The 20905-nt window shown below is 50.0% G+C and overlaps 1 protein-coding gene across 3 annotated transcripts in view; it reads right to left on the bottom strand.

Moving 5' to 3' along the window:
• Ccdc180 (coiled-coil domain containing 180) overlaps positions 1-18880 on the bottom strand; it is a 68606-nt gene extending 49726 nt beyond the window's left edge. The window contains exons 1-13 of one of the 3 annotated variants that reach the window (NM_001427684.1): positions 18832-18880; positions 18240-18680; positions 15927-16117; positions 12751-12839; positions 10274-10377; positions 8683-8811; positions 8495-8605; positions 8282-8377; positions 5954-6117; positions 4861-4980; positions 3865-3944; positions 2372-2460; positions 1477-1599 (exon numbers count right to left, since the gene is read on the bottom strand). In NM_001427684.1, the coding sequence (NP_001414613.1) occupies positions 1477-1599; positions 2372-2460; positions 3865-3944; positions 4861-4980; positions 5954-6117; positions 8282-8377; positions 8495-8605; positions 8683-8811; positions 10274-10377; positions 12751-12839; positions 15927-16117; positions 18240-18308 (1365 nt within the window). In that variant the 5' untranslated portion in view covers positions 18309-18680; positions 18832-18880. Of the gene's footprint in view, positions 1-1476; positions 1600-2371; positions 2461-3864; positions 3945-4860; positions 4981-5953; positions 6118-8281; positions 8378-8494; positions 8606-8682; positions 8812-10273; positions 10378-12750; positions 12840-15926; positions 16118-18239 lie in introns of all 3 variants that reach the window. The other 2 variants (XM_017593913.3, XM_063287055.1) reach the window with 2 other exon arrangements.
• Positions 18881-20905: the final 2025 nt, after the last annotated feature.

The following is a 20905-nucleotide window of genomic DNA, read 5'->3' as shown; positions in this document are numbered from 1 at the left end:
TTAAGAGCATGTGTTGTTTCTTTCAGAAGACTTGGGTTAGGTTCCCAGTACACACATGGTGGCTCACAACCATTCCTAACTCCATTTCTCTGATGCTGTCTTCTGTCCTCCTTAGGCAACTGGGCACACATAGTGCATATAAGTGCATGCAGGCAAAATACTCATATACATAAAATAAAATATAAAAATTCTTGAAAAGAATTCTACATGTTAGGACTAGAGAGATTTGGTTGGCAGAGGGTTTTCTTAGCATGTGTGAGGGGCTGAGTTTAATGGCCAGCACCCCACATTTGAAAAACCAACACACAAAAAACTACCCATGTTGTATGTAAGTCTAGGACAAAGACGGATAGGACCTTCCCCTAATGAATAGAGATTACAGGGGACCAATCACTGGGTGAGGAGTAAGGTGGGACTTCCTGGTCGGGTGGGGAGGGGAGGTTGGGGGGGAGGAGGAGAAAAATGACTTGCAGTCTTCTGGAGAAGAGAGCTTGGGGTACAAGAAGCAAAGAACTAGAGTCCCGCGGTTGGATGGCAGACCCATTGGGATCTACTACTGGAGGATTTAATTCAGAATGGCTTACTAATTGAGGATGTTAGTTGTTGTGCCCAGCGATTGGGTTACCTGTTGAGTCTGAACTAAGATCGTGTGGTGTTTTCCTTCACACAGCAACTCAGCTGAGTTCCAGAGGAAGGTACAGGGCACCCCTAGCCAGCTGTAGAAATTGGCTGGCGTGGTAGTGACCCACCGTGGGAACTTAGCGGTTTTCAGGAGCTCTAGGCCAGAGAGTCTGCTGAGATGAGAACAGCCTGCCCAGTGTAGTGTGGGATGGTGCCCCCCTTTTTAATATTTAACACAACAGTAAACTAGACTGTGGGATAAATTTGGCCCTCCGTCTGTTTTTGTTTGGACTCGTGAACTAATCACAGATTCTCCAATTTTTAAATGTTTTGTTTTGTTTTTTTTTTTAAATCAAAGCAGTGAGAAAAAAATACCGTGGAGCTTAAAGGAAGCACAGACCCTGGCTCTAACAAACGTATTAGAGCATAGCTACACCCTTTGATTCCAGTTCTTTAGGCTGGTAAAAGTGACAGGCTGTGACGGACTCCTGTGGCCTGCGAGGCTCCACACAATTCTTGGCCCTTCACAGAAAGAGCTTGCTGACTCTGGGACAAGGCTACAGACTTCTTGGGACTGGACACCACTCTTGCCTTCCCGAGCCTTCAACACCAGGGTCAACAGTGGTTCTGCCTAAGTGGCTTGCCCAAACCTAAGTAGCCCAGATGTCAGGGTGGTTTCTAGGACCCAAGGGATGAGCCTGGCTGTGGTTAACACAGGAGACCTATGCAGGAAGGGACTGGTAAGGACCAGCGAGTGGCTACACCAGAGACACCCTAGAGAGACTTGTAGGGTTTGCAGTCTAGTACTCCGGAGATGTGCCCCACCTCCGGGGTCCCCGGCACCCCGGTACATACATCCAGGAGCTCCAGCTGCTTCTCCACCTTGCTCTGGAACTCCCCCACCATCAGGAAGAAGGTTGGGTTCACTAGGCTCTCTGCCTCTGCTTCAGAAAAGGCTTTCCACTCCAACAGCTGCTGCTGCGGGTGGGGAGAGAACGAGGCAGAGCCTGGCACGGGGCTCTGAAGCACAGAGCAGTCATCAAGGAGCTGCTTCAGGGCCCCAAGAGGGCTAGAACAGTACCAGTGATTCCCTTGGGTCTGTTCCTAGATGGGTGGGGTGCAGAGCAGAGCTGGCCGGAAGTACCCGGAGAATAGGAGACACTCCCTGCCGGTAGTAAGTGGACTCTCAGAGCTCAGAACTTTTCAAAATGCCTAGGCTTTTGAAGATGTTTCATCTGGACACTTTTACCAACAAGGCAGGGAGGAGTTATTTTGACAAACTATCTCCCCAAACCCCCCCCCCCCAAAAAAAAACCTATCACAGTCCTGGACAGGTTGGGACTAAACTTGCTGCTTTACCCTGTGCAGAGGCAGACAGGCCAGAGACAATGGTGGGACTGGAGCCAGGATCAGTACTGTCTATGAAAGGGGCCTTCTGGTATCCATTTAGAATATGGCCTCCATCAAGGAGGAGCAAGGCGCAGTGCTGTGAAGCATACAGCCAAGAGTTAACGACAAAGATGGCTTATGAATATAAAGTTCTGTTTCACAGGGGGCTTGGATGCTGGGCTAAGCCCCGTAGACTGCAGGGTCAGCCAGGTAGAGGGGACCTGAATGCCCAATGGCCAGTGAGTACCTGGTGACTGACAGGGAGGGAGAAAAGCCTAGATCATGACCAAAGGGGATGGAGGAGACAGAGAAGGCCCCAGCACACAGCTCCTCTTCCCGGACTCCAGAGAGGAAAACCTACCTTGCATTCCTGCACACGGGACAGACACTGCTGCCAAACTTTCTCATACAGGAAGTGTACCAGTGACATGCTGTCCATGTGGTAGGTGTCTCCAGGGACAGAACATAAAATGGGTGAGATGAGTCAGGCATTCTCCCAAGAGTAAGAGAAAACTTAGAAGCAGAGGTGCTCCCTTCGCAAAGAGAATCAGCTCTGCTCAACCAAGAACCTCCGTAGCGAAGGTTGCTCTGCTCAGATTGGTCAGAGCCCTCTATTCAGGTCAGGGGCTGGTACCTCCCTCCTCAGAGAGTTCTTAGAGCCCCAAGAGGATGACCTCATATGAGGAGTTCATCTCTAGCAAAAGGGGTCTTCTGGGACAATTCCAAGGACAATGGTGCAGTGAGGGTCTTAAATCTGAAATGTACACCACGAGCTCCGGTTTTGAGCACGTGTTTGATGGCTATGGCTGGGTGGCACTGTTTGAGAGGCTTTGAAACCTTTAGGAGATGAGGCCTAGCTGGCAGAAGAAGTAGCTTATTAGGGGTGGACCTTTAAAGGCCACAGCTCTGCCCGTGGTTCAAGGACCCTCTCTGCTCCCTGGTCCGCTGTGATGTGCAGTCTCTGCCATAGGCTCCCACCATCTTGCTTGCAGCTATGCCTTCGGCATCCGCTGAAACCACGAGCCAGAGAGGTCTCGGCGCTCTCTTCAGTTGCTCATCATGTATTGTGTCACGGTCATGTGAGCGACCACTGCATGGCCACTGACTGACCTCACTGGGTTGTGGTGAGCCTCAAAGATGGACCAATGATCACATCCTGAGAAGCACGGCTTGGAACCCTCTGTCCACAAAGTGAGAGGCTCCCTATGTCTAGCTTTGTGGTTGCACAGTCTCTGCTGCAGTGAGCAAGCAGCCTGGGAGTACAAGAAAGCAAACAAGGGCGGCCATGCCCTGCAATTTATTTCCAAACCAGGTGGCTGGCCTACGGTTGTGACCTGACACTCCTAATATGGGACAGTCTAAATTGTTACCACTTATGATTGAGCCTTCTTGCTGTGAGCTAGGGGCTGAACTATGAATAGTCATTAATCCACAAGGTAGGGGCCATGGTTAGCCCTGTTCACATCTCTGCTCTACAGGGGAAGACACCGAGGCCTTGAGGTGTCATGGCTTTCTCAAGGTTATGTATCAGGACAAAGTGGGATCAGACCTTAACCTCATACCTCCAACTCTAAGGCTCTCAGGAAATGGCCATTGTGCCATCTTGAGAGTTGAGCAGAGACTGTCTTTACCCCCAGGCTTAGGTCAGGGGTCAGATGTCAGGGGTCAGAATTTGAGACTAGCATGGCTATGAACACTATGGGTAGTGAGCAGAGGAGGTCTTCAGGGCTCACGCATTCTAAAATCCCAGGGCAGAGGGGCCTCAGCTCCTCAGATATGTAGTTGGAGGGCTGACAGTGACAAGCTAGTTCTGAAAATGCTGAAAGTTCTGAAAATCCCACAGACATTGCTTACCAAGCTGCTTGTTGAGGGAAGTGAGAGAGTTATACCACTCAGTCAGCTGGTTTTTGTTATAGTTAGGGGGCAGGAGGTTACTGGGGGAAAGAAGAGATGACAGGTAAGCCTTGCATGCCGGAAGTTTGTCAAAATGGTTAGTGTATTCAATATACTGTCAATAATATTACTGAAGAAGCTAAGGAACCTATGGGGTCTCCTGCTGCCCCAAACAAGTCTCAGAAAAAGGTCTTTTATATTATTCACAGTGTCGCTATCAGAAAGACTCTAAATGGAGCCTCTTCTGTGACAGCAGCATCCTGATGTTGTGTCCTCCTACCTGCCTCATACATGCCTCAGGAGGATGGGATCACGTTTTATCAGACCTCTCATCCCTCTTCCCTCCTTCCACTTTCCTCCTCCCTCTTCTCTCCTTCCTCTTTCCTCCTCTCTCTTCCCTCCTCTGTCTTCCCCCCTCCCTCTTCCCTCCTCCCTCTTCCCTCTTCCCTCTTCCCTCTTCCCTCCTCCCTCTTCCCTCCTCCCTCTTCCCTCCTCTCTCTTCCCTCCTCCCTCTTCCCTCCTCCCTCTTTCCTCCTCTCTCTTCCCGCCTCTCTCTTCCCTCCTCCCTCTTCCCTCCTTCCTCTTTCCTCCTCTCTCTTCCCTCCTCCCTCTTCCCTCCTCCCTCCTCCTTCCTCTTCCCTCCTTTTTCCTCCTTCATCTCTTATTCTTCCTCCTTCCTCTCTCCTCTCTCCTCTCTACTCCTTCCTCCCTGGCCACTGTGTCCTCATGATCTCTTTGGCAGGAACAATCTAAGCTTCTTTCCATAGTGAGTGACCTATGACCTTTCTTGCCACTGGGGCCAGGGTGGTCAGCCCAGTCCTCTAGCACCAGGAGATAGCCTGGTGCAGAAGGGTTTCAGAGGGAAGATCTAGGCCACATGGCTTCCCTGCCAGTCCCCCAAAGGTGTTGGCTCTGGTGGTCTTCCTTCCTATACACCATACCACATGGTGGTCTTACCAGATGGTGCAGAGGTGGTCAAGCCTCACTTTTTGAAGGACCTCCTGGTTCTTCTGCATTTCTTCTAGTTCCTTCTTCACTTCTGGGGGTTCCTGGATCTCCTCGCTAGCCATGAACTCACTGGACAGCCAGACACAGAGGAGAGAAGTGGGCCAGAGACCTGGGCAAGAATGCTCAGAACCCCATAACCCTGACCTACCAACCCAGGCCGTAATGGTCCACCTGGGCCTCTCTCTGGGTCACCGAGGATAGAAGGGAGATGAAGGGGGGAAGGCGCGCGGCAAGAACTGCAAACCATCTCTCAGCACGGAAGCTTCAGATGCCATGGAGTCCTGACCTCCTACTCTGTGACCTGGAACAAGTCCCACTTCCACTCCAACCCTTAGACTCAGATGACAAAGCCCTGAGCCTGTGCCCTGCATCACGGGGAGTGCCCAGGAAGTCAGCTGTGGCCATTCGCTGCTGACTTTTGTAACAGTCCCAATCCTGGTTCCAGACTGGCTCTGTTAGAGCATCTCGCTAAATCATCACCGGAAACCCAGGGCCAGTAGGACACCTGTCATGTGGAGGGGGTGGGCTTGGAATGCTTGGGGACTTCATCAAGGTCACACGGAAGGACAAGGTTGAGCTTCAGCACACAGTGCAGAGAGGGGGTCTCTCCTCCCTGTTTCTCCTACAGAGGAACTGTGCTCCTGAAAGGTGGTGGCATCCACCTGAGAAATATCTGTTCTTCCAGGCCAAGGGTTATAGCTGATAGGAGAGCATGGGAATTACTCAGATAATTGGGCGACTACTCCCTGATAATTCATAGGGAGCTCGGAAGAGAGTTATGAAATAACGTTTGTGGGGGGAGACAATCTAAGATGGCGTGGACTCTGTGGGTCTAAAACTCTCCAGTCCCAGCTCCAGCCCTTCTAGGAAGCGTCAGTGGTGACTCTGTTTCTTTTGGATGCTTTTATCTATTCCTAACTTTAAACAGAGGGGCATAGGAAACTAGCGTTTGTACACGATGAAGAAGGCAGCAGGAAGGAGAGAGCTGTAGGTGGGAGCGGGGGGAGGGGCGGTGAGGGCGGGCAGGGAGGTCACCACTGACGTGAAGCGCTGTATCAGGCCCTCCTTCTTGAGGGCCTTCCAGGTGTCCACCAGGCTCTGCCAGCGGTGGCGGTTGTCAAGTTCCTGCTGTAGGGTGGCCTCAGTCAGGTTGACTAACAGCTGAGCGATGGCCCTCCGGTTGCCCAGGAGAGCCTGGTTCATGGCCTGTGGTCAGGAGGGGGTAGGGCTTTAGACTGGGCAGTTCTCTGGCCAGAGTAAGGCTGGATAAGAGGGACTAGGGGAGAAGTCAGGAGAGAGGTAGGCCAGGGCTTGGTGAGGCTGTGGTTGACTGTGAGGCATGCTAAGGACCACTTCTTCAGGGGTCTTCCTGGAAGGCTTAATGGTGTTCCTGATATCAGGAACCCCAACCCAGATATGTAGCTGCCTGGCTCACTGCTTAAAAATGGGAGCGGGTAGCATACCAGTGACAGTTTGCTACCCTTACATTAATTTGTTCTGTTCCATCGGGGCCCAGGCACATGGGCTAGCTTTGAGATCCAGACCCAAGGATGTGTCGGATCAGATCCAATCCCAGTGCTTCCAGGAGCACTCATCTGCATGTCCCCAGCGCAGGACAGGAACGGCCCCTATCACACACCATGCTTCTGCCCTTTATTAGCCCTGCCGCTAATATGAGAGGCAGCTTCCCCCTCGTCTCGTAGGACACGACATGTGACTAAACCTGCTTCCTGAGTCTTCTAAGGAGTTGAAGGCATAGCCAGGTTCATGGGGAAGGAATCCCAGAATGGCTTTCCAGTAGGGCCTGAGGGTTCATGCCAGCAAGCCCTGTGCTGCTGGGGCCTAAGCAACTATTTCTTTGCCCTTCAGGTCCATGGCTGTGCTTTGAGGATAGGGCCAGAGCAGAGCGGTTTTGAAATTAGATGGGATTAATGCACAGGTGGCAACAGTGAGGAGATCAGGCACAGTACTGGGCTACAATCCAGACTGGAGGGTCCCTAGAGACACACCAAACTTTAGGGGGACAAGTATTGCATATTCCCCATCAAGTGTGGACCTGCTAATGTTTATATGTGCCTGACGTATACGCGCGAGTGTGAGTGTGGGTATAAATTATTAAACTACAGAGAGGACCATGAGAAGAGAAGAGGGGTGTCAGGGAAGGGGAGGGGTAACAGAACATGCGACAAGAAAACTGAGAGGAGGCTACTGAGGGGGGCTATGGGCTGGGGAGGGGATCCACAAAACAAATCGTGTTCAGAAAAACGCTACAACGAAGCACATTTTGTATGCTAATTTAAAATGAAAATTTAGGGGCTGGAAAGATGGCTCAGTGGTTAAAAGTGCTTGTGGCCCCTCCTCAATTGGGTGGCTCACAACCACCTGTGACTCCAGCTTCGGGGATCCGGTGCCCTGTTTTGGTCTCTACAGGTGTTTACATACGTGTGGCACATGCACACAGAGAGACGTCCATATATACACTTAAATTTAAACATAACTCCTTAAGGGTAAAATTTTAACATAAGGACAATTGTTACTATCAAGGCCTCTGCTGTCACCCGCAAAACACACCCTGGCAGGGAGGGAGCACTGCTGTCCCCAGTTGAAAGTCTAGGGCATGCTCAGCTCTGCACAAAGACCACAACACGCCTGGGAACAGCCCAAGCAAGAGCCCTCTCACATAGCAGAGGGGTCAGGGGTTCTTCTGGGGACATCATAAACAACCTTGAATTTCTTACATTCCTGACACAGACAGCAGTATGGGGAGACTGGGAGTGGAGATCCAAAAAGTAGGTGTGGTGCAGCCACAGACACCCCTGGCTGGCAGGAGAGTCAGGAAGAGAAAACCAGAGTAGGCTGGGACTGCTGAGCGTAGGAGGGACAGTGAAAGTCCTAAGACGACAGCACCCATAGCACCATACACACAGTAGCTGGGATATGGTTGCTGTGTGAGTAAGCCACTGGGCATGCAGCTATAAACAGCAGTCTACAGTGATTGCTATTGGGCTGGAGAGATGGCTCAGAGGTTAAGAACACTGACTGCTCTTCCAGAGGTCCTGAGTTCAAATCCCAGCAACCACATGGTGGCTCACATCCATCTGTAATGGGATCTGATGCCCTCTACTAGAGTGTCTGAAGACAGTGACAGTATATTCACATACATACATACATACATACATACATACATACATACATACATACATCATTTTTTAAAAAAGAAAAAAGAAAATGCAGTTACAAAGGTTTGGTTCCTGACCAAAAAGCCTGCCTGAGTTACTAAGGTACGTCACAGATGTGATGTCCTGCATTCCTGAGGCACCAGGCTCAGGATACCCTGGGTCACGCTCCCCCACCACAGGACACCACTCACCATGGCTTCTTTATCTATCAGCCTATATACGTCGGGCTGCAGGATGTAGGCGGTTTTCTCTATGATGCCGACATATTTCTTCAGCACTTCCTTTAGCTGGAGAGGAGAAAGTTGGGTCACTCTCAGTTCCCAGACCGCTAGCAGGAAAAAAGACTGATGCCCACACACCCTTCTAGAGAAAGCCACCAAGGAACTCATTTGCGGCCATCTTGCCTTGTCAGCTCGAGAAAACTCCAGGGCCAACAGCTCTTCATCCAGCTCCTTAATCTCCTGCTTCTGCTGCATGAATCTTTCAGCCACCTTTTCCCACAGTTCCAACAGGGTCTGCAAAGGGGCACCGGATCAGGCAAGGGGTTCCTGGAGAGGCAGGGGGAGCAGGCATAGTCACAGGGGACCCCTACTTCGATAGTGTAGCTATCGAGGTCTGGTTCGATCTCGACGTTCTTGAAGAGCTTGTCAACGTCCTCATCAGACTTTGAGATCTTTTTCAGAAGAAGTTTCCCTTTCTCCAGGATGAGAGGTTCCAACTCCTGTGACAGGCCAGGAGGTTGAGGGTTAGGGCAGCAACCCCCCAGATAGGAGGCAGCCCTCCCTAGTGCGGGGGCAGATGCCGGACCCCATCTTGTCTCAAGAAAGATCCTTATCTAAACCGGGAGAGCTGAGAATTGATGATGGACTCACACCCAGAGAGGGCCAGGACACCTGGCGACACACAAGGCACGGTGCCTGTGTGATGCCTGTTACTACTTGAGTCTCCCCTCTGCAGCTGAAGGAGGAGCTGCCATCCAGTCTAGCCTGTCAGGTCCCAAAGAAACTCAGGACAAATGGCTGAGGTGCCTATCTACACATCAAAGTGTCTGCTTAGCTTCAAGACTCATTCAGAAGCTATGGCTCCTTCACAACACTTCCCACCACATCCCTTATCCTAAACTCCCATCCCCCTCCCCCTCCCCCTCTCCCTACCCTCCTCTTGCCTCCCCTCCTGCCCTCTCCCCTTCCCTCCGTTCCCTCAGCTTCTCTTCCTTATAAAACCCTGCACCTTCTGCCACTTGCCCTCTTGATCCTCTTTTCTTGGTCCTCTCTCCTCCTCACTCTCCCCCCACCTTCCCTCTCATAGTCCTGTTCAGTGCAGACCCCTCCAGATGCCTCTGGCTGCACTCTCCCGCACATCTACAATAAAAACCTCTCCCTAATCGTACAGAGGAGCACTCTTGTCCTCATTTCAGCCGTGGCCCATAGCTGGTGTTCAACAGACAGCCACTAAAGGAGCAGGTGAGAGGAAGGTGAGCTTGCTGTGGATATAAAAGCCAAGGCTGTTGGAAGCGAGGAACAGTGATGGTGGGGTTGGCATCTAACTGGGACATAAGGAGGACAGGCCGGTGTCTGCTCTGAGTGCCTTGGACACATGCCAATACTTGGGACTCGCGGTGGGGTAAGAGAAGAGAGAGGGTGAAGTGTGCAGGCTTGTGCATAACTTGGTCTTGTTTAGGAACCTTCCAGGCTCCTGTATGGTGAGAGATGAAGAGATGGTCTAGAGAGGAAGAGGAGCCACGAGTGAGGAAGTACGGAAGAGTCTGTGGTGGCTTGAATGAGAAATGCCTACCATGGTCTCAGGCGTTGGAACGTGGTCCTTAGATACCTCTGCCCCTCCATCGGCAGGACTGGCAGTGAGTCAAAGGCTGGGCTTTGGAGCCAGACCCAAATGAGGTTCTGACTTGACCCCTTTCAAACCTATCCTGGAAAGACTTGGGGCCTCTCTGCAAGGTGAGGTACAAGCCTTTAACTTACAGGGGTTTTCTGAGAGTTATGGGAGTCTATGCTTATGCCCTTCCTCTAGCAAGTCCCTTGAACACACCCCGCTGTGATTCCATCCGTCTGTTGTGCTGAGACACTGAAGACACTGAGAGGAGAAAGGAGGCTGGGGACAGTGGAAACACACCTCCCCGCCCAGGGGATGCTGCAACAACAGAGGAGACAGGAGCAGGGTCTCACCACCCCAATCTGCTCCAACTCTTCCTGAAAGCTCGCCAGCGCCCTCAGGTACTTCCTCTTCTTGTGGTCTTCATACTCTTGGAGGTTGCTCACCTTCTCGGGAACTGTGGGGGCAAACAGCAGAGCTGAGGCGCCTGGCAGAGAGCATCCTCCCTCAGGCCTGAGTTCAGAGGCAGACCCCAAAGTCAGGCCAGCGGGCAGAAGCTTAAGAATTATGAGGAAAGATGCAAGTGAACACTTGCACTGTGGGGACCAAGGCTCCCACTCACAGGCAAGTGACTGGGGCAGGGATAGCCTAGCTCTTGCCAACATGCTCACACTCGGGGTCCAAGCCCCGGTACCACAGCTGAGTAGACAGATAACTGGGCAAAGTTCCCAACCAACCGGTGTAGGTAGAATGACAGTGTTTATGGTGTTCTTCAAAAACAATTTCAGTCAGGTGTGGGCGGTGCATGCCTGTCATCCTGGCATTAAGAAGGCGAATGCAAAAAACAAACAAAAAAAAAGGTTTATAGATTCAAATACACATACGGGTGCTTCTTTAATTCAAAGGAGTCCTGATCTGATGAAATCGTTGTTAAGTAAGAAGTACTGTGAGCTGAAGTATATTTAATTGCCCCTCATCTACTGAGCCTCAAAGCTTAGTTCATCCCACCTTCAGTGTGCCCAGAGTACTTACATTTGTCTACAGCTGAGCAAAAACCACACAACACTAAGCCTGTTTCGCATCACAGTGTTCAATATCACCCTGTTTGAAAGCCATACACTACCATGTAAAGGCCAGGACTAGGGATGAACACTGTGAATCTCAGTACTGGGGAGGCAGAGGCAAGTGATCTCCGAGAGTTCGAGGCCAGCCTGATCTATGCAGGGAGTTCCAGGACAGCCGGCATTACATAATAAAGAGACCCTGTCTGGGGTGGGGGGAGGCAAGCTAGAAATACATTTGAACCAGAGAGAGATCATCTGTGGCAAATTAGTCAACACTAGAGTACGCTTACCACACAGTAGTGGCATCCTAACTACACTGCATCCGAGGACCAACTCAGGAGACTGGTGCTGTTACCAGCTTTCTGTAAGGTACACACTCTGATCTGGGCTGAGTGCAATGGCTGGAGGGTGTGGGGTGGGAGACTAACAGATAAATGGGCCTGGAGCAAGAGTGAGGTGGGGATGTGTCTAAACCCCCAAAATCTCATCTTCCAATTGGCAGGAGTAAGGATCCATCCCTCCTCCCTGTTCTAGGCCTGCATGGCCCCCCGCCCCCGCCCGGGGTACCTGGCCCTTCTGACCCAGCCACCTCCATCACCTTTAGCCTAATGGCCAAAAAGCACCTGGAATTCTTCTTCATATAAATGAAGGATTCCTGCCTCCTCAGCCCAGCCAGTGAGGTGCACTCACCCACAAACCCCTACACACTCCCCAAGGTTTATATAGCCCTGTTCCCCCCAAATAAAAGAGCTGTTTCACTAAACACTGTCTAGGAGAGCTGTAAAACGTCTCAGAGAACACCCCATGCCCCCACTCCCCCACCCCTGCCTCACTCACAGCCAGACCAAGACCCTGCTAACCCTCTTTACCTGGACAAAGTTTGTTCCTTTCCTTCTATCCTGGCTCAGTGATGCCAGAATTCCCCAAGGGCAGAAGCAGAGCCAGGCCTACACACTCTGTTTTGGTATTAAAGAACTAAATCATGGGGGGGGGGGGTTGGAGTGGGGGAGGGTAGATGGGGCGGAGTGGGGGGGGTTGGCAGTGGAGTAGGGGGTAGAGGGGTGGAAGGGATGTGGAGGGGTGGAGTGGAGCAGGGGGTGGGTAAGGTGGTAGAGTGAGGTGGGTGGGTGAAGGGAGGGTGTGGTGGGGGGAGGTTGGAGCAGGGGAGGGGTTGGGGGGGTTGGATTGGGGGTTGGGGTGAGGGAGGATGGGGGAGTGAAGGGGGGTGGAGTGAGGGTTGTTGGCTGAGCAGGTGTGAAGCTAAACCCTAAAGCCCTGAGCCCAAGCCCCTCTCCATCCTCTACTCTGCTTTGCCCAGTGTCTGTCTAGGAGGCTGGAAGCTGGCTGCCACCCTGGGGCTCTCAGCAAGAGAGAGGCACTCCTGCTGACCGGCACTTGTGCCTTCTGTTTTTCTATACTGAGTCGCTTTTTAACCATAAGGACAAGTGTGAGGGCGCCCACAGCGGGGATAATGTGAAACTAGACCGTGCAGTGAGAAGGAGGCGTGGCTTGAGAAGTACAAGGGCCAAATCACAAAAGGTAGCAAGCTCCTTCCATGCGTCCTTCTTAGGAATCGCCCACTGTCAGTAGCCACTGGGTGTCCCTCCTGGGGTTACGCTCAAAAGGCATCCTCCAGGAAACTGAGCAGAGGACCCCCTGAGGGTGGCAAGAGCCTCTGTGGAGGAGCCAGAGCAGGCACCACCGATACCTGGAGACTTTCCTGCCTGGGGCAGGCCTACTCTTGGAACTGAAGGGCAAGACTTCACCTATGATGTCCATGAGGCCCTGCACCTCTTGGGAAGCAATCATGTCCTCTGTCAGACGCTCCATCTCCTTCCTGGCTTCTTCCTTTTCCCTGAGGAAACAAGTAGAGAGGAGTAAGACCTTCCCCACACCCACCCAGGGCACCACGGGCATTGGCAGCTGCTCAGACCCTCTCCCTATTCCAGACAACCTTGGAGGCAGTGTCCCAGGCTCCCAACCATGATGCTATGTCTCCAAGCTTAGTCTCTGAGAGTACCTAGACAGAGAGTCTGGTCCCTGATACAAGCTATAAATTCCTTGGCTGGCCGATAGGGGTCAGGGTCTAGAACCATTTCCAAATGGAAAGGAAGGATTATGAAGGGTGAACAGTCAAACTTTTATTGCATCTTTATTTGGTCCTTCCGCAGACCCTCTGTGGTAGTTTGAATAAGAATGGCCCCCATACATTTGTATATTTGAAAGTTTGATTCACTTTTGGGGAAGGTGTGGTGGTTGGAATAGGTATGGTCCCCATAGACTCGTGTGTTTGAATTCTTGGTTCACAGGGAGTGGCACTACTAGGAGGTGTGGCCTTGTTGGAATAGGTGTGGCCTTGTTGGAGGAAGTGTGTTACTAGGGGGCGGGCTTTGAGGTCTCCGATGCTCAAGCTTGGCCAGTGTGTCTCTATCACTTCCTGCTGCCTGCCAATCAAGATGTGGAACTCCCAGCTCCTTCTGCACCGAGTCTGTCTGTACACTGCCATGCCTCCCATCATGTTGATAGTGGACTAACACTCTGAAACCGTAAGCGAGTCCCCAGTTAAATACTTTTATGAGAGTTGCCTAGGTCATGGTGTCTCTTCACAGAAATAAAGCCCTGATTAAGACAGAAGTATTAAGAGGTGTGACCTTGTTGGAAGAAGTGTATCACTGAGGGGTAAGTAAGTGCTGAGGTTTCAAAAGCCCATGCCATTCCCAGTTAGTTCTTCTCTCTCTCCTCCCCCTCCCCCTCCCCCTGCTCCTCCCCTCCCCCTCCCCCTCCCCTTCCTCCCTTCCCCCACCCTCCCCTCCCTCTTTCTGCCTTATGTGTATGGTCCTGATGTAAGCCCTCAGATTCTGCTCCATGCCTGCCTGTTGCCATGATCTCCACCATGGACCCTAACCCTCTAGAACTGTACCCAGGACGTTGTCCTCTGAGGCGGCTGGAGTAAGCCCATTTTCTGTAAAGGGGATGTAAAGGAGCCATTATCTCAAGCAGAGCTGGACGCTCACAGCCACTCTATGACACCAAGGCCCCTCAGGTTTGGATCTAGTTGGAGTGGACTGAGATCTCTCCGTAAGCTAACTCGTAGAGAGACCTGGGAGGAAAGACTGTGGCATCACATCTACAAATACCCCATCTCTGAGGCGAGAGAAGCTCAGAGTGCCCAACAGTTCCCCGAGGCCCTAGGCAAGCGGTATTTGCCATCTATTCTCCTATGAGGCATCACTCTGTCCCACGGGTGGGAGAAGACAACAGGTCTGGACTGCAGCTGATGGGGCCAAACAGCCAGGCAGAATGGGGAGGCTCTTTCAGACCTTGGTATTTCAAATGTCGCGGACCCAGAACGGCTCCATAGGAGCCCAGAGGACAATGAGGTCCACTGTCAGCTCTGGTTTCTCAGCCACTTGCCCCGCCCCCGCTCCCGATTTGAGGAGTTGGTTTGTATAGTGAAGATCTAAATCCCCACCCCCAGCCCGACCCATACATGCTGTGGACTGGCCTCCCCAATATGAGAGTAATGAGTATATAGATTTACTGTCCTTTTACTGCTCTGCAAGGAATTCTCAAGCACTTGCTCAAGGGCCTTGAGGAAGATGGACTCTGTCAGTCATCCTAGTGTGGCCTCTGCCAACCCTGGAGGAACCTCCCAAGAGCCCAAGTAAGCACAAGAGTTCTGACTCACAGAGAGAGAGGCAGGGACAGTGCCAGAGTTGACAGAAGTGCCCGGGCGACCTCAGCAAAAGCAGCTGGGGTGGACAAGGCATAGGGGTTACTGCTGAGGTAGAGGGTCTCTCAGGCGGACACAGGTTGGAGGCAGAAGGGGAGCAGGGACTGAGGCAGGGGCCCTTTTCAATAGGGTGAGAAGCCCTGGGGTTGATGGTTGAGGACTTGCAGGGGAAGTTAAGAAATTTAGAGAGGAAGGGGAAATTACGGAAGTCACCAAGGAAAGCTGAGAATCATGGGGCTGCTTTTAAACTCTGCATCCCACCCAGTGGAGAAACCTAAAAGCTTTGAAAAGGATGCCTTTCTTGATGCAGACAATCTACCAAAGTTAAATCAAGATGAAATAAACAATTGAAATAGACCTATGGCCCCTGGTAAGATAGAAGCAGTAATTTAAAACCTCCCAAATGTCCCCGCCTCTCGTGCAAAAAAAGGCAGGATGCATTCAGTACAGAATTCCACCTCTAACTACTTCCTGTAGGTCTCCCCACCTTTCTGCATAGACTTGCCAAGGGGACTTCAGATATCAAACCAGTTCAAAGTTCAAAGCTCTGACTGACTTGCAAAGCCTCTCCCAGCCCCTGCTGCAGCTCTTTTTCCCTCTAGATTCTCAACCTGTGGGTCACAACCCCTTTGGGGGTCAAATGGCCTTCTCACAGGGGTTACCTAAGACCGTCAGAAAACACAGATATTTACATTGTGGCTCATAACAGTAGCAAAAAACCACAGTTGTGAAGTAGCGACGAGAATGATTTTAGGGTTGGGGGTCACTGCAACATGAGGTACTGTATTAAAGGGTCACAGCGTTAAGGAGGTTGAGAACCACTGATCTAGACTCACTAACCTCAGCCAATGAGTCAAAAACCAAGTAAAAGTTGTATCCTCCACCCCCACCCCCTTAGCATCCCATCCCATTCATGGCTCCTCCCTAGGGAGCTTCCCAACCCTGTCCTCTGTGTGGTCTTCCCATCCCACCATTGAGGGAAAGTGGGTATTCACTCTGGTTGAAAAGTCAAGCTCTGTAACAGTGGGGATCCTCTACCTAGACACTCCCTCGAAACGACTGAGAGAAGAGAGAAACGTCTTTCCAAGCAGGTTAACCAAAAGCTCCCGTTTTTGGAGAAGGTTCTCGAGACTCTGTTCCTATTGGGCACACATCTTCCTGAGTCTCTGGAGACGGACCCCTGCAATGGGGCCCAGTGGCGAGACTTACCTATAGAGAACTGGGTTTTCCGTGACCCCGTCGTTGGGGAGGCTATGCACCCACTTCCTCTGCCGAGGGGTCATAGTCTCCCCCTCAGGTAGCGGCACCTTCTTCATCATGGGTGTCTTGACGTTCTTTGGAGTCTCAGAATGCTCTGCAGCCCGCTTCCTGGTGGCTGCCAGGGACTGAACCAGCTGCACCTGAGTGCAAGAAAGATGGAGCACAGGGATTGTGAACTTTTCCGGTGCCCGAGCTCTTCATGATGGCTGTGACATGTGACGTAGGAGGACATGAAGGCACCTGGCATTCGGAAGGCACCTTGTACTCCGACTCCATGCCCACCCACTGCAGAAGATCTCTTAACAGGCATGGGGCGTTTCAAGGAAGGTGTGCGTAAAGAACTCTGAATGAAGATCATTTGGTGTACACAATTATTTTTGTAACCATAAGAAACGGATGATAAATGAAAAACAAAACAAAAAGTGAAAACAAAGCAAAATAAACCAGAACCATTCAGTAAAAGGAGACTGGCTGAGTAAAATTCCTTCGATGGAATGGTAGGTGCTTACTAAAGACAGAATTTAGCAGGGCTGGAGAGATGGCTCAGTGGTTAAAAGCACTGACTGCTCTTCCAGAGGTCCTGAGTCCAAATCCCAGCAACTACATGGTGGCTCACAACCATCTGTAACAGGATCCGATGCCATTTTGTGGTGTGTTTGAAGAGAGCTATAGTGTACTTATATATAGTAAATAAATAAATCTTAAAAAAGAAATTACCACACATTTTTTATGACAAGGAAACTGTTAACCAATAATGTATCATTAAACCTATTAGTTAAAACACAACTTGCAGGGCTAAAGAGACAGCTCCAGGATTAGGAGCACTTGCTGCTTTTACTAAGGATCAGAGCTCCATTTTCTACATCCTCAAGGTGGCTCACAATTCCCTGCTTGCCTTCCAGAGCACCAGCCTTACACACACATACTCAGACAAAACATTCATATACACAAAATAAATATAAATCTTGTTTTAAAGCATAAGTTAAAGATTATGGGCACTTTGGATACTGCTAGACCTGCTGTCCCTTCTAGTACATTTAACAACGCCACCTTTTTTGCAAAAAAAAGAAAGAAAAAAAAGAAAGAAAAAAATACAACCTGAATTTTAAATTTCAAATTTAAAAATAGATGGAAAAACAACAGAAGGTTGAGAATAATATCTTGCTTATATAAGGAGCTGAGTCATGTGAGTAATTTGAGCTCTCTGGTTTCTCTATAGTTTTATTATTTCTAAAGGTTATACGGGAAGGATGATTTATGGCTCAAATGAGTAATAAAAATATCACTTTGATAAGCAGCACACTAGATTTAATGTTTGTAGGTCTCTTTGGTCTGCAAGGTACATTCAAGAAGGCATAGCAATCTTTACATTAGCCATGGCCAAGGAAGCTTTAACCCTGTAAGACAAGTCCTCTAAGGAGTCAGAGACTGGGTACCAGTGAGGTGTGAGAATACCCCTGGCCATGGGCATGAGTTCTGAGAGACTGCCAAGGAGAAAAGGGAGATTCAAAACCCTATTACAGAAAAAGACCCACCACTACCATCACCATCACCATCACCACCACCACCACCACCACCACCACCACCACCACCACCACCACCACCACCACCATCATCACATCACTACCACCACCACCACCACCACCACCACCACCACCACCACCACCACCACCACCACCACCACCACCACCACCACCACCATCATCACATCACCACCACCACCACCACCACCACCACCACCACCACCATCATCACCACCACCACCACCATCATCATCATCATCATCATCATCATCATCATCATCATCATCAACAGCGTCTCTCTCTGACTTGCTATGTAGGCCTCAAACACACAGAGATAGACCTGCCTCTGCCTCCCAAGTGCTGGGACTAAAGGCGTGTGCCACCATGGCTGGCTGAAGCTCACTTTTTAAACAGAAAAATAAGAATTGCTTTTATGCTCTACAAAAAGACGCAGGCACAGAATGGTTAATTCAGACTAATTCTGAAAAACTTTGATTAATATTTTTTTTACCAAAATTAATTTTTTAATTTTGAAACCAAACGTCCCATGTTCTTCTATGTGTGCACTATAATATACCCAATAGCAGTTATTTATTGTATGAAAAAAGTCTATTCTCAATAAAAGATAAGTAAAACAGCTCTTACACGGGGAAACTCGCAGAACAAAAAGAATTAGAAGGGACCAGGAAAGTCTGTGGAAACTGAGAGAAAGGGAACAGAGGCCAGCAGGGCGCCTTACCTGGGCGTGGAAGATCTGCTGGTAGACTTTGCCATTCTGTACTTGTGACATCTTTCCCACTGGCGACATCTTGGCTGTTGACCCAATTCCCCTTGGTTCTGGAAACACACTTGGAACTTGGTCTTAGTTTCCACCCAGAGGCTGGGACCCTCTTGCTAGGACCTCCAGCCTAAAGACAGCACTAGATCCCACAGGACACCTTGTTTAAGGAGAAACTTAGATTTCAAACAATATAAGGTGTGCGTGGAGCGGGTGGGGGAAGGTGAGGAGACACAGTGGGTTTTCTCTAGCGCACAGGGCGTAAATCCCACAGACACTTTCTGGAAAGGGCAGGATTATTGTCTGTGCTCGACTTGAGCTCTTCTGGGGATGGTCAATCCGCCTAAGACGTTAGGTAGGACTGGAACCCCAGCCACATCCTCCAGGAGAAATCGGGGAGTGCTGCAAAGGGAAGGAAAAGTTTGATTCTGGCCTCGCTAATTAGATGCCGACTGTTTGCGACACGCCCACCTTCCTGTCTGCTCAATCAGCCCGCTGTCCCCCAAGCCCAGCGATTTGGAGGACCTGACCCAAGCCTGGAGGCTCCCCGCACCTGAAGCAAAGATTCACCCAGAAGCTAGCAGTAACTGCGTCAAGAAGCCTCGGTCTCCTAGGCAACGCGAGGGGCGGGGCAACGCGAGGGGCGGGGCTTTCCCTGCCCACACTTCCTTCTCAGGGAGTGGAGTCAGGCTGCAATAGCGGTGGCCCACTTGGAGTAGTGAAACTCACCACTTCTTTTTAATGTTGGGTCCTTGGAGTGCCCTTAAAAACGTTCCCAAAAGCTAGTAGGAGATCAGAGAGTCTGTGCAGCTCTTGACTGTTGTCAAGGAATCCAGTCTCCCTTTGTTGCTCAGGTTAAAACCAATCTGTGCAGGTAAAAAGATCAGACCTTTCCCAGTTCAAAAATAGGTGGAAAGGTCAGAATTCAGGGCTTAAGACCTGCCTGGCCAGAATGAGAACCGCATGCACTAGACCACTAAAAGCAGTGGTTTTCAACCGGTGGGTCGGAACCCTCTGACTCCCTCTATATTCAAAAATGTTTTCATTCTGATTCACAACAATAGCAAAATTACAGTTATGAAGTAGTAACAAAAATAATGCGATGGTTGGGGTCACCACAACCTGAGGACCTGCATAAAAGGGTCACAGCCTCAGGAAGGTTGAGAACCACTGAGCTAGAGTTTCTAGTGTACTACAGGCCACTCTGCTTCTTTCCAGAAAAGCCGCAGGGGTCCAGGAACAGAACTGCTGGCAAGCCCTTTCCACAGTGACACGGGAGAGGGAGTGTTCTTCCACAGCTGGCTGCAGCATCAGAAACTCAGGAGTGATGACTGATTCTCATTCTTCGGCGGAGGCGAATGATGGAGCGGTGAATACGAAACCCGTTTAGTCTCATTCTTTGGTCCAGGGTGAAGTAAAATAAAGACTGGGTTCATTTTGGCTCTAATGAAAAGAAAGCGTGTAGGTGACCTAGTAAGGGGATTAAAAAAAAACAAAACAAGACTTTTTATTGTTTGTTTGTTTGTTTGCTTTATTCTGTTTTGGAGAGGAAGTAGGGGTTTTCAGTCTCTGCCCTTTCTCATCCCAGGAAAGACTTGCTGGCTTGAGCTTGAAACATCAGAAACTTGTCCCTTGCCTGGACACTTCCGCTCCAGCAGTTACAGCCTCCTGGGAGCTGGCCATGGTATCATGTGATCTCTAAACAGTGAGACTGATATAGAAGTTTAATAAAATCTCCCAACTAAAAAAAGTCCCGGAGGGATGGATTTTACCTTCGAAGAAGAACTAGCATCCTTCCTGTCACAGTATTCCACCAAACAGAAAAGTAAAGAACTTCATTAAACTCTCTTTATGAAACTGGCATTACCTCGATTCCAAAGCCAGGCAAAGAAGCAACAAGATAAAAAAGAATTGCAGACCAATCTCCCCAGTGAACAAGGTCCAAAAGTTCTTAAGAAAATACTTGCAAAAAGGATTCAAGAATCCATCAAAAACATCATTCACCACAATCAAGAGGCAAGGATGGCTCACTAAGTAGATCAGCATTACAAATTATATGAAGGGACCTAAAGGCAAAAGTCACACGTTCATCTCAATTGTTGAAATGCTTTTGGCAAAATCCAACATCCCTTCATGTTTTCTAAGTGTCTTCCTTGATTTCTTTCTTTGGTGTCTTAACGTTTTCGTTACAGAGGGTTTCTTTGATTGTTTGTTTAAGTTTTTGGTTCTTTTCACATTCCAAGGTACTTTTTTTTTTAAAAGACTTCTACGAATGGAATCCCAACCACCTTATTTCTTTTTTTTTTTCCTTTTTTTTTTTTTTTTATTAACTTGAGTATTTCTTATATACATTTCGAGTGTTATTCCCTTTCCCGGTTTCCGGGCAAACATCCCCCTCCCCCCTCCCCTTCCTTATGGGTGTTCCCCTCCCAACCCTCCCCCCATTGCCGCCCTCCCCCCATAGACTAGTTCACTGTGGGTTCAGTCTTAGCAGGACCCAGGGCTTCCCCTTCCACTGGTGCTCTTACTAGGATATTCATTGCTACCTATGGGGTCAGAGTCCAGGGTCAGTCCATGTATAGTCTTTAGGTAGTGGCTTAGTCCCTGGAAGCTCTGGTTGCTTGGCA

Source organism: Rattus norvegicus, chromosome 5 (assembly GCF_036323735.1).
Source record: "Rattus norvegicus strain BN/NHsdMcwi chromosome 5, GRCr8, whole genome shotgun sequence".
NCBI classification, from domain to species: domain Eukaryota; kingdom Metazoa; phylum Chordata; class Mammalia; order Rodentia; family Muridae; genus Rattus; species Rattus norvegicus.
Note: the sequence above shows the minus strand (reverse complement) of the source record. Positions and strands in the feature narration are given on the sequence as shown.